The sequence below is a fragment of the Anopheles gambiae genome, chromosome 3 (genome assembly GCF_943734735.2).
Source record: "Anopheles gambiae chromosome 3, idAnoGambNW_F1_1, whole genome shotgun sequence".
NCBI lineage: Eukaryota > Metazoa > Arthropoda > Insecta > Diptera > Culicidae > Anopheles > Anopheles gambiae.
The window spans coordinates 31147671-31159757 of NC_064602.1; the positions used below are offsets into that span (position 1 = coordinate 31147671).

Genomic DNA, 12087 nt, shown 5'->3' on the forward strand with positions numbered 1-12087 from the left:
CGGTAAGGTATTGTCGAACAGCATTTGTCGCTTAGTGATAGAATTTTATGAATACTTTGAAACACTTTGACTCCACTGTCAGACAATGCATTCTAAGAAGCGGATTGCATATATTGAGGCTCTTTTGCTAGCATGTAGAGATGTGTAAAGTATGCAATCTGCAGTATGAAACGTGTTTATTGGAATTACTTAACGATTAAGTTGTAGGAATCTTACTAAAAGTGACTAACTTCAGCTATGAAAGTTGACCAGATTGCAGATTTTAAGACTTATTTATTTGCAAAATAGGGTATATGCGCTACAAACCATACTTTGCGAGTTCGCTTAGCGATTTAACTGTGTAAATATTTCCCTTAAACTGGCACCTTAAACATACAGTTTATGTTTTGGAAACAAGCCCTTAATAATTTTAAATTTGACTGTGGTGTCATTTTGTTGTTGTTGCTTTCTTTTTGTTCCGCAAAGAAATATCGTAACCGATCCTTTCAATGGTATCGTACAAAAACCGTATTGTCAATAAATAACGCGGCACAAAAAAATACTTCTTTCTTTGTTTAAAATGCCACAAAGAAATGAATGTAAAATGAACTCAACGCAATTGTCCATCGATAGGAAAAGGTCGAATTTACACACTAACGAATTTTTTACGTTATAAATACGATTAATCACACACAAATCCACAATTTCTGGTACTACACCGTTCGGACAAATCACGGACACGTGTGTTTATTGGGATAGGTAACCTATTCAAAATTATAAAAATATTATGAAATGTAACTTTCTTGAGCTACGGCATTTTGAAATGTGGATTGTATATTTTTACGCTAACAAAGTATGCAATCTTCGCTACAAACGCGTTTATTGATGCTGTGATTGACGAGCTTAAGACAAAGCAGTATGATACGCATCATTGCATAATTTTAGGCTCTGTTTTTAGGCTTTGCTTGCGACGTATGCAATCTGCGCTACAAAAAAAAGCGTTTAATGCAGACTGCCTTAACAGCTTTCGCGTAACATCAAGTGCTAACAAGCAATTTACAATTGATCTAATTTCAATGGAAAATCCCATAAATCCCAAAAGCTAGCACACCGGGACGTCCCACCCGATCATACCCTTAACCATACCGAAGGGTTTATTCCGCAATAAATCTATTACCACGAATGAACTCATCTGTAACAATAAAACGGCTTCCGTGCCTTCATCCTTCCGAAAGCTGCCTGGGAACATAATCAAACACGGGATGGCACGAGTTTGTCCGAAATGATTGACATGGGGCCCGGTCTGGCTCGAAGGAAAAACTATGAATTATTCCAAAAATTCTCTCCCGGCCTCCCCACACACACACACACTCACACCCACACAAGCATACACGCGTCTGGATCGTGATGGATTAGTGTCAGAGTTTTACTTTTCTGCAGCAGCAAGAAAAAGGGATAAAAATTGCTTCACACTTCCATTCCCATTCCTCGGGCGTGAACAACAGAAATAACCTTCACTTCGGTTCGGTCCAATCGTGCCGGCTCAATGTTTAACCCACCTGAGCAAACAACTTGCCGGTACTGCCCGCTCCCTTCTATCCTCCACTCAAAATGATGATTGTTTGTTCATCATAATGCCCAACGGTGGAAAACACGCGCTCGGTCTGGTTTATTTATTTGCCAAATCTCCATCCCAAAACATGCCGTTCCTCCAGCAGCAACCAGCAGCCAAGGCAACAACCAAGGCAAACGAGGCACGCAGTCGTTAGCAAATTAGTACCGGCCTCTCCGAACCATCCCACCCACCAACCGTTGCCGCAGGGCTGCGCTTTGGTTTTAACTTCACTGTTGTGCGTTCGGGTTTTAATGTCGTGCGGTATGAGTGAGACCAGCGTACACAGCGCTTTTCGGTGAGCAGATCGTTGCGCGAAGAAGATGGCTGGGCAATCGTTTACTGGAACTGACCGTCCGCCCGGTGGGTGGTGAGCATTATTGGAAGGAAGATTAAATTTAGCCACAGCGTGAAGCCCTGATGCACCCGTGCCGGTCTGTCGATCGATCATAGGTCGTGCGTTATACGTGATAATCATTGAGCTGTGTGGGAGCGAACGCACTTGTTTGAATGTGTGCGATGCAGACAATGAATATACAATTAATTTTATTTAAATTGAAACATTTCACAACATTATCCCCAGGGGACAGCTCTATATCATTCAGATCCACTAGTCAGATGCTCTTTTGGTGTAGTGGATGTTAGTAACCCGTCGGCACCAACGAACTCCAGAAGAAGGCTGTTAAATCCTCACTGCTCCTCACACCCTCATACGAGTGGCTCTGTTTTTTTTTTCATGCTCTGCTCCATTCTATTTCGCTTTCGTTCGCAGCATTCTGTATGCAGATATTGTCGGTTTCACGGCCATCTCGTCCACCTATTCGGCCCAGGATCTGGTGAAGATACTCAACGAGCTGTTCGCCCGCTTCGACCGTCTGGCTGAGGTAAGTGTGCGTGTGAGCGAACGAACGCTTCCCGCTCCACTGTGAGGAAACTCGAGCACTTCCGGAAGGTGTGTCACAGACTGTGTGGCCCGGCAATGCTGTTGGACTGGGCCGAGCTGTAGCATAAATTAAATTTCGCACAGACACACTGCGTGACACATGGGCTTTTGTGTTTGCAGAGCAAGAAGTAGGCGGTAGATCCCACTCCACTCCGTACCAGACGAATGCATACAAACGGTGGATCAGATATTTGTGTGTCACACACGTTTTGGGGCGATGGGAGGGATGGTGAGAGAGATGAAGGAACACATAAAAAACGTAACACACAAACCGAACGTACGAAGCATCTCATCCAGGCGTAACGCTTGGTCCCGCTGGTCCCTTCCTCTGAGACTTCCGTGTACGAAAGCTCCCCAACGAGCGGTCGAGTCTCCGGCGGAAGTAGATGGAAAAAGCATTACCTTTACCATCTCATCAGACCCGTCTGTCCGGGCTAAAAAAGTTGCGTGTTTTTTATTCCTTTTCACCGTTTTTTTTTTTTTATAAGCTGCCCGGTCCGGTTCTTTTCCGAGCAGCAGCAAGCTCCGGTAGAAGTTGGTGCCTAGAGTTAGACAAGTAGACTTTTATGAGGACTTTGACGAACTTTTCTTAACACTGCCGAGCACACGCAACTGTCTATTCAACCGTAACTTTGGCTTCTCTTTTTTCTTTCGCCCTCACAGAAATATCAGCAGCTGCGAATAAAAATTCTCGGCGACTGTTACTACTGCATCAGCGGGGCGCCGGTCGAGCGGCCGGATCATGCCGTCCTCTGCGTGCACATGGGCCTGTCGATGGTGAAAGCGATCAAGTAAGTGTTTGCTTCACCTTTTGCTCTCGGTATTTGAGTGAATGCTTTTATTGAATTCTTTGCCTCACCATCTCCCCACCGCACAGGTACGTTCAGCAGAAGACAAACTCACCGGTGGATATGCGCGTCGGAATACACACCGGGGCGGTGCTGGCCGGCATCCTCGGCCAGCGCCAGTGGCAGTTCGACGTCTACTCGAAGGATGTCGAGCTGGCGAACAAGATGGAATCGAGCGGCAAAGCAGGGTAGGTAGTGGTGGTGGTGGTGGGCAAACGAGAAAGGGATTAAGAAGCTGCATATTTGAGGAGACTGGAGCGAAACCCCCAGTGGGGCGAAAATCTACATAATCGTACCCCGGAACGAATCGTAAATCGGTCCCGGGGCCTCATCGATTTGGTTCGATGAAAAATTGCCCCCCCCCCCGTGCTCACGAAGGAGGACGAGCACGAGGGGCACGTGCAACGGCGGGGAGCAAGATGAAGATTAAAGAGCGCCTTCCGTTGGGCACAGATCAATCCACTTTTGACCCCGGTGCATCATCTGCGCCAGTGTGTAAATTGGCGTAATGTATAAGCCTCCGGGGTTGAAGCGAAGAAGAGCAAACAGAAAGCGTAATTTCCACTCGCTTTTCAACACTTTTTTCTGTTCCTTTTTTTGCTTTTTCGCATTCCCAGGAACCCATTAAACTTCTTATCTTAATCAGGGAGAGGCTAATTTTTTATTCGGAGTTAAAAAAACACACTTTCCTTTTGCACCGTCGGGGTAGATGTTTTTTCTTGTTCAAATATAGCCTTAATGTTTGCAAAAATACCCTTTACACTGCTCGTCGCCAAAGACGCGGCATCATTTTCGTTACGTCGCGTGTTTTTTCTTCTCGTTATTCCATTTTGGCTCTGCTTGCTCTAAATTTACGACCGTAATATCGCAACCAAATAGCGTCGGAAAAATGGCGCAAAAGGAAGGGAAAAGCTCCGAAATGATTTGCCCGCGTCGATGAGTCGTTGCCGGCCGAAGTGGAAGGGAACATAATTCCAAATGAAAACTCATCATGCACGCTTTTTTTTAATACATATTTTATGTTATTTCACCAACCTCTCCTTCGCTCTCTCTCTCTCTCTCTCTCTCTCCCTCCTCTGTAGCCGTGTCCATCTGTCGGAGAAAACGCTCGGCTTCCTGAACGGGGAGTTCGAAGTGGAGCCGGCCTTCGGCGAAAAGCGCGAGGAAGCGCTCCGAATAGCGGGCCTCAAGACGTACTTCATCACGAAAGTGCTGAAACCGGTAAGAAATTATGATCGCACACATACACCAGGACGTCGACGACGGAAGCGTAAACTTTTCGCATGTTCGCTTCCCTCGCCCAATCCATAAATACGCTTAAAGCGGCATCATCACGCTCGAGCTGAAATCTAATCACTGTAAGCACGCATGAAGTTGCTACCATTTATCACATTTGCCCGTTTTTTGGCGCTGCCAACTTATCGGTGGCACGAGCGAGCAAGGTAGAAAGGAAGAGGAAAAAACTCCCTAATCTTCCTTCCATTCAGACGAACATTCCCAGTTCCTAGCTCAAAACAGACACACACACACAGAGATTCACCCAATCGGCTGTAAAATGCCGGGTTTCCTTCTTTCCGCAGCAGCGGATTGACTTGCAGCAGCGTCCCATTATCGAAGCACTGGAAATTCTGTTAGGCGGAATTTGATTTCACATTTTCATTCAACCATCAATTGATTCGATAATGCTTTCGACACGATCCCGAGGTTGAGCGGCACACACAAACATACAGAAGCACAGAAATTGAAGTGGCATGGTGTATGGTTTTGATGGAGAGCTGCCACAAAGCTGTAAACTCTTGCGAAAAGAACGGTTTGCGGTTTTTTTTGTGTTGTTGCGAAACGAGGAAGCGGCGAAAGAAGCAGCGTAGAGCCGATCGTTAAAGCCCCCGCGTTTGCCGCTATCGTTACGCTGGATTTATCGATGATTTGGGTGTGATTTCGAATCGCACATTTTCGGTAATGCTACGCTTCGCTCCACGCCACGGGGACCGCTGTTTCGAGTGTCAGCCTGCTAGACACCCTGCGTAAGACCGGTGGCTGGCATTGGGATCTTTTCGTGTCTCATTTTGAAGCACACGCCCGGGAATGTCAAACGTGATGTGTGGTTTCGTTTGTGTCTTCATTCCTTTTTTGTTTTGGTTGCCGTTTGTTCGGATAAATTTAAACCACACCGCTGGTACGCTGGAATGACATCTTAACAAACTTGAAGTACCCACCGACCCACCCAGCAAATGCCGCGGTTGCTAAAGTTTTCATTGAGTTGTTTGCCGCCGTTGCGATACGCTGCGACGTGTAAGACACGGGATTTATTGCCGGAAGCATCACCGTCCCAAATCACCGAACGTTGACACAGGTCCGCCGGGGCGGCGAGGAACTTAAACGACGTCGACAGGCTTAACGACATAAGCGAAACGTGTCCCGCAGGTCCCGCGAGACGAGCCTTTGCTCGTCAGTCCATTAGTTCACTCAGCCCGGGGGATGGAGGAAGTTTAGTTGCAAGAAGGGACGTGGGTGGTTTAGTGTATGCCACAACAGTTCATGATTAATGCAATTACGTACGAAACGCATTGTCACGGCGTGATCGTTGTCATGGCTCGTTACAAGTCATCGTTGCTCGTTGAACGGACGGACGTACCGCTGCTTAATTCCCATGCGATGATTTATATCCAGGTCAAGAAGCGGTTTATCGATCTGAAGTTGCGTAGATTGCATTGTACATCATTGAAACATGTCAAGGGGATCAAAACATTAACTTTGATTTACATATTGCATAGTTGTATGCGTCTTCGCTATTTATAATCTTGTTGTTATGCGAAACTGCCTAAATGTATGCAATTTACATTACAAAATCAACCGAATTAGGTTTTGGTTACATGGTAATAGCCAAAGTGAGACAGCTCAATGCGCAGACATCTAAAAACATCAACATTTGTGTTATATTTATAATATAAAGCTTCACCAACCTATAAACCGCCCCACAGACACTGTCGAATTGTTACGCTTTTGTACGCCCTAGAATGACGCGTTGACTTCCAGTGACTCTCGCGCTTTTGCAGGCGTGCAAACAGCCATCCATCCAATAAATATGATGCTGCCCCTCTCAGTGCTTTACTGCCCGTCAATCATTTCGCGAAATATTGCTGCTGACGGCTCTTTTGTTTCTCTCCCTCTCTCTCTCTCTCTCTTTCTTCTTTCCAACTGTCCACCGTGGTGGTGTATCGGACCGTGGGGTTTAGTTCTGCCCGTCGGAGCACAAAAATGGTTCAGCCGATCCGAAGGACGTGGTCATCGAACCGGACGGACCGTCCGAGATCTTGCGCGAAGACGACGATGACACAAAGGTAGGGATGCCCGTCGTGATGCCGGGTGGGCAATTAATTTTCATTGCTCGGTTGCCATAGAAGTAGTGGGTGGAGGGTGAGCCCTCTCGAATATAGAAACGAAAACCACCACCATCAGCCAGCCTGGCACTTGGCCTGGGTATCGGGGCGGAACGGACGTTATCTTCCACCGGCGACAACAATCGCATGCTTGCGCGTCTTCCGCTTCATCTCTGCCGACGGCATTCGTTCGTTTGTTTTCGGGCCCTTGATGATGTCGGCATTAATGTCTTGCTCTCCCGCTCTCTCTCTCTCTCTCTCTCTCTCTCTCTCTCTCTCATCCATCCAGCCGGCGAACGGTGCAAACGCGGGAGACGAACCATCCACGCCCGGCACGGACGACAAAACGGATCCACTGGAGGACGACACGCAGGCATCCGAGGACTACAAGATGCGCCTCCGCAAAGAGCTCGTCAGCCGGGACGGGCACAGCGAAATCAGCAAGGATACGACCATCTTCCTCACGTTCAACGACAAGACGCACGAGACGGCCTACAACGAGTACCGGGAGCCGCACAGTGCGGTACCACTGCTGGCCGCCCTGCTGGTGCAGTTCGTCGCCATCCTGTACGCTCTGCTGGTTCTGCCAAGGTACGGTACGGCAGCCCGCGGAACGAATTGACTTATTTGTCGCTTTTGTTGCTGCCGCACGCTCTGCTCTAATTAGTTTCGGAAACTGGCGGCCTCATCCGCCCCGCCCGAGCACAGCACTGTAGGCACAGTTTTGAACGACTTGTTGTGTATGTGTGTTTTTTCATCATTTTTTGTTTATTATCTCTTCTTATCAACTCGCAAACGATGGATTTTTGGTGCACACCGATGGACAGGACGGCGGTGCACTTCGAAATTGTGATACCGCCACTAGTGATCATTTTCGTGATGGTATTCATCTCCGTCGCCGAAAGCCTAACCGGGGTAAGTAGATTCCGTTATTTGTGGGAGATGGCGGAAATAAAGCGAAATGGAAAACACATTCACCTTAATTGCCGAGCTGGGTGGAACAATGCTGGAGCAAGTTAAAAGTTTTGTTTGATGGGAAAGTTAGTTTTGGTGTGACGGATTTCAATTTCCAGCGCTTCTGGACTTTTGAAAAATAAATTTGGTATAATTGTCCATCTTCCTACGCCGACTTTCGACTAAAGCGCCTAAAGGTATGCACCTGTTAAGGCGTTTTTGTATTTCTCTGGGATTTGACTTTTTTGTAAATGTTTTTTTTTTAATTAAATCAATCTCTTTTTCTATATAAAGGCCAAAGAATCTTCGACTAGCTGTTCTCATGCTGAAAAGTGAAACATTTGTTTTGAGCCAGAGCGCCTAACAGTATGCACTATATTGTTAAAACGTACAAAAGAGAGGTTTAGCTTTGAAGTTTTATAAAATTTAAAAGTATGTGAAGCGGTTGTCGTACACAACCTATATTTAAACCAAAAAAATAAAAACATATTTTGTTTGCTAAGCTTATTGAAAACTAAATTACATCCTCACAAATTTCTTTTTCAGTTAAAACGCCTAAACGTATGCTCAGTTTTCGCCAAAGACTATAAAAATGGGGTCTTAAAGCACCTTTAAGCCATTCAGTTTTCAAAACCTGTTTCTTAATCGTTTGTCATGTGTTAAGCTTATTTTAATACGTCATAGTCATAACATGATCGCTTTAATACGTTTCATTCTCATTCTCCTATAACACAGCGTTACATTCCGATCGATTTCATCCCATTGGAAAATAATGTTTCCCTACCTTCCCCGGGAGACGACTTGCTTCAATCTCATTAATTTAAAATAAAGTGTCCGAATGGTGGCGCGTCTTTCCACGCAACCAACCCGAAAACCCGCCAACCCGCTTCCATAAAAACGAACGATTTAAACTTTTCTTGTGTCATAAACTTTCAATCGCTTTCACATTTATGCCGCACGCACCATATGGCTCGAGCGGCCCAAGTGTGCCGCTGATAGTAAGCCGCGGGAGCACGACGCCACCGCCGCTTAACCTCTCACCGAGCCTGCATCAAGCATTAAGAAGCGGTTCGGTTAGCAAGTAAAATAAAAGCAAGACCGTAAGCAACACGGGCACGCGACACTAACGATAAATAACGATTTTACACCACATCGAACGAAAGGGAACGGAACCGGAACGGAGCACAATCGTTTGCCGATCATTTGGTGTGAACATAGCAGCGGGTGGCGTTGTGGAATGTAGCAAAAAAAAAGCGCACACACACATACGAAAAGATACGCCTTGTTCGGGATCGTGTTATCCGCGTTTGACAATACAGTACAGCGGCTAAAGGATAAACGACAGCCGGACATGGCAACTTGTTCTCATTTTCGCGCTACATCCTCCTGCGCGTAGTCTAGCTTTTCTTTCGTTTTTTTTGTTCATACTCTCCCCGCACCTTTCCCACTGTTTAATATGAAGCTAGAAGCAATTTTGTTTCCATTTTTTTTGCCCTCCCAGCACTACCCTCCGTTTTGGCATCCCTCCAGCGCGCCCTTGGCTGACAGGTCTTTGTCCTAAACGACGGGCGGGTATGATTATTCCCTTTTGCTCGCTTCTCCTGGCCCTGGTCAGCGTGTAATTTTTCTTTCACCCATTTATCTATTCAATCACATGGTGCTGGCAATGGCACTGTGTGCACACTGTGCAGTAAAAATTGAACAGCGTGCACACAGTGAAAGATGCACCAGCAAGCGGTGCATAAAACGTGCACACATATAAATCATCACTCGATGGACGTGGCCCGGGAACAAGCGTGCTAGCGAAGGGGAGGGTATTTTTGCATATTACATCCTGCTTTTGCTCTCTGGATTCACACACACACACACACACACACACACACACACACACACACACACACAAGAATGCAGTATAATTCAATGCAACCGGTAATGGTTTATGATGGAAAAAGAATACATTCCAATCCTGCGCTTCCAATCCGGCGCTTGGCACGATGGAGACGCCTGGTGTGCCAAACCAAATCCACACCCACCGCACTGAATGCTCATTCACATTCAGCAGCTGCAGCTGCTGTCACTGGATGAATACCGTTGGTTTGCTCTGCTACTCTGCTTGTGCTGCTTTTATGGTGATTTATTTCACTTTACACACACACACACACAGACGCTCCTCTTTATGCTTCCCTTTTCCGTGTGCACTGATCAAACTCGGCGTCATCAAAAAAGAAACATGCATACGAAATAAGCAGCCCGGTGCGGTAATCCTGTAATAGAATTTTCTCAAACCCCTTTTTTGTACGCGACACACAGGCTTACAACGCCCGCGTGCGAAGAGCTTAAGCATTGTAAAACGACACCGCAGGGAATTAGAGGGTGATTTCGCTTTTATTGCATTGTTCCATCCAACCCAGGCCCAGGGACTTGGACCCAACACTTGCCCCTTTTTAACGTCCGCTTTTAACGCCCTTTGCGCGTTGTATTTGCAGATTCTGCCGGCATTCATCACTCTAAACAGCAAACGATACAACGATAGTACCAGCTTACGGAAGTCTACGGCCATCATTATCGTCCTGCTGCTGGGCGTTTCGAACGTGAGCGACATGGTAAGTATGACGGCATGACGGTATGGCTCACTATGGGCACGTCCAAGTACGCGTCCAAGTTGCCGTGCTTGGGGGAAGAACTTTTGCGACACTGTTTGTAAGTTCATCTTTATCAACAGTGATGGTGGTGGCCCCTTGCCTGGTTAGGGGGATAAGGGATTTTAAATCAAGGTTTGAATTACCACCACCGTTGAGGGTGGTCGGGTGGTTATTCCGATTTGATTTGCGGAGATGAGGTTTACGATTTGGGAAATTGAAAACGGATCTAAGGATTTGTATATTGTTTTTATTTTTTTTTTTTGCTATCAGGAAGTTTGTTGTCTTTTGCTGCGATTGCGAAATTGTGACACTAGACAGTTGACTTTGGTTTATGATCGTTGGATCGAAGGCAGAGTGTTGTTTGAACGTCTCCATCTTCTTGGAAGCCATAGGCACCACAAATGCAAATATGTTCTCTGATCTGATGTGGGCGATAAACGATGCTACCAGTACTGCTTTACAGCTCAAAGACATAGCACATTTCTATTGAAAGCTCAGAGATTAGATACTTAAAGCTGGTACATGGACTTACTCTTTGAACTCTTTTAAGTTGACCAGGTTTGACGCTAATCGAAGCTGTTGGATCTATAACTACGATAGAAACCGCGTCACGATCAGTGTGAAATAAGCCCAACAAATTCGTCACAGTGGCTTCATACAGAGGGTGTAATTCCTTTAAGCGTACTTTTATTTTATAACAAATATATCCGTTGACAAATATTTATGTACAAATAAACAATATATTAAAATATACAAATATTCCAATCTTTTGAGGCCAAATTATTACAACGTTAAGGCCGGGGGACATTGTCCGTACTTGCTAGTGTAATTTAGATATTCACTAGCGCATCTGGCGGAGGCTGACCGAAACATTTGCAAAACAATTTGGAGCCGCCCAAAAAAATATGTTATTTTACATGTTTTTATTATACGTTTTTTTATTGAAGTCTCTTACTTTTGGCTATGAAAATGTAATGGTCGTCACATCGCCGTGTTCTGTGAGCATTATTCTCACCAACTCTCTCAAATGCACCTTACGCTCTAGATTTCACTCTCCCTTTTTCTATTCGTTGCTAGGTGAACTTTGCCTTTTTTTACTTAAACCAGGCTGGAAAAGGGTTGTAATTTATAGATATTGTGAAAGTATTTCAGCCATTTTTGCATAAAATACAGAGAAAAAACTACTTAAATTTGAGATCCAGCACGACCATTTCCTTGATGACCAAAAAAAGCTTTCACCAGCCGTCATTAGATTCGCTAGTGAAAATCAAAATTATACTAGCGAGTACGAACAATGCCCCCCGACTTTAATGATTGATTTCAGCAGTATGATTCATTTAGCGTTCAGAAGGGTAGTCATTGAACTTAAAATGAACAAACGACGCTTGACGAATATCGATCTTTACTTTGGCTGGTCGCCTAGTTTTTAAGAGGTTTTGATACGAAAACCCTAGAAAATCGTGTAAAGTCAAATAATTGCAGATCAGATACATCGACCGTCAACGATGTAGAAGATATATAAAAAAAATTAAGTAAAAAAGTTAGCTTTGAGTTCAAAAAGGTCAATCCAAATTTTTGATATCCAATTTTGCATTAAAATACGAGTGCACTTGTAATAATTTCCACCACTGTATCACCACACCAATCTAATGTCGATGTTGAATATTTTCTCTTTCACACATTCTCTCTCTGTCTCTCTCTCTCTCTCTCTCTCTCTCTCGTGCGCGCT

The 12087-nt window shown here is 45.2% G+C and overlaps 1 protein-coding gene across 1 annotated transcript in view; it reads left to right on the forward strand.

The window, feature by feature from the left end:
* Positions 1-12087, forward strand: part of LOC4578014 (adenylate cyclase type 3) — a 42702-nt gene that overhangs the window by 24801 nt on the left and 5814 nt on the right. Inside the window, exons 7-14 of the mRNA XM_061655381.1 lie at positions 2364-2475; positions 3198-3325; positions 3412-3570; positions 4465-4603; positions 6619-6723; positions 7052-7353; positions 7590-7677; positions 10203-10319. Coding sequence (XP_061511365.1) covers positions 2364-2475; positions 3198-3325; positions 3412-3570; positions 4465-4603; positions 6619-6723; positions 7052-7353; positions 7590-7677; positions 10203-10319 — 1150 coding nt within the window. The remainder of the gene's footprint in view (positions 1-2363; positions 2476-3197; positions 3326-3411; positions 3571-4464; positions 4604-6618; positions 6724-7051; positions 7354-7589; positions 7678-10202; positions 10320-12087) is intronic.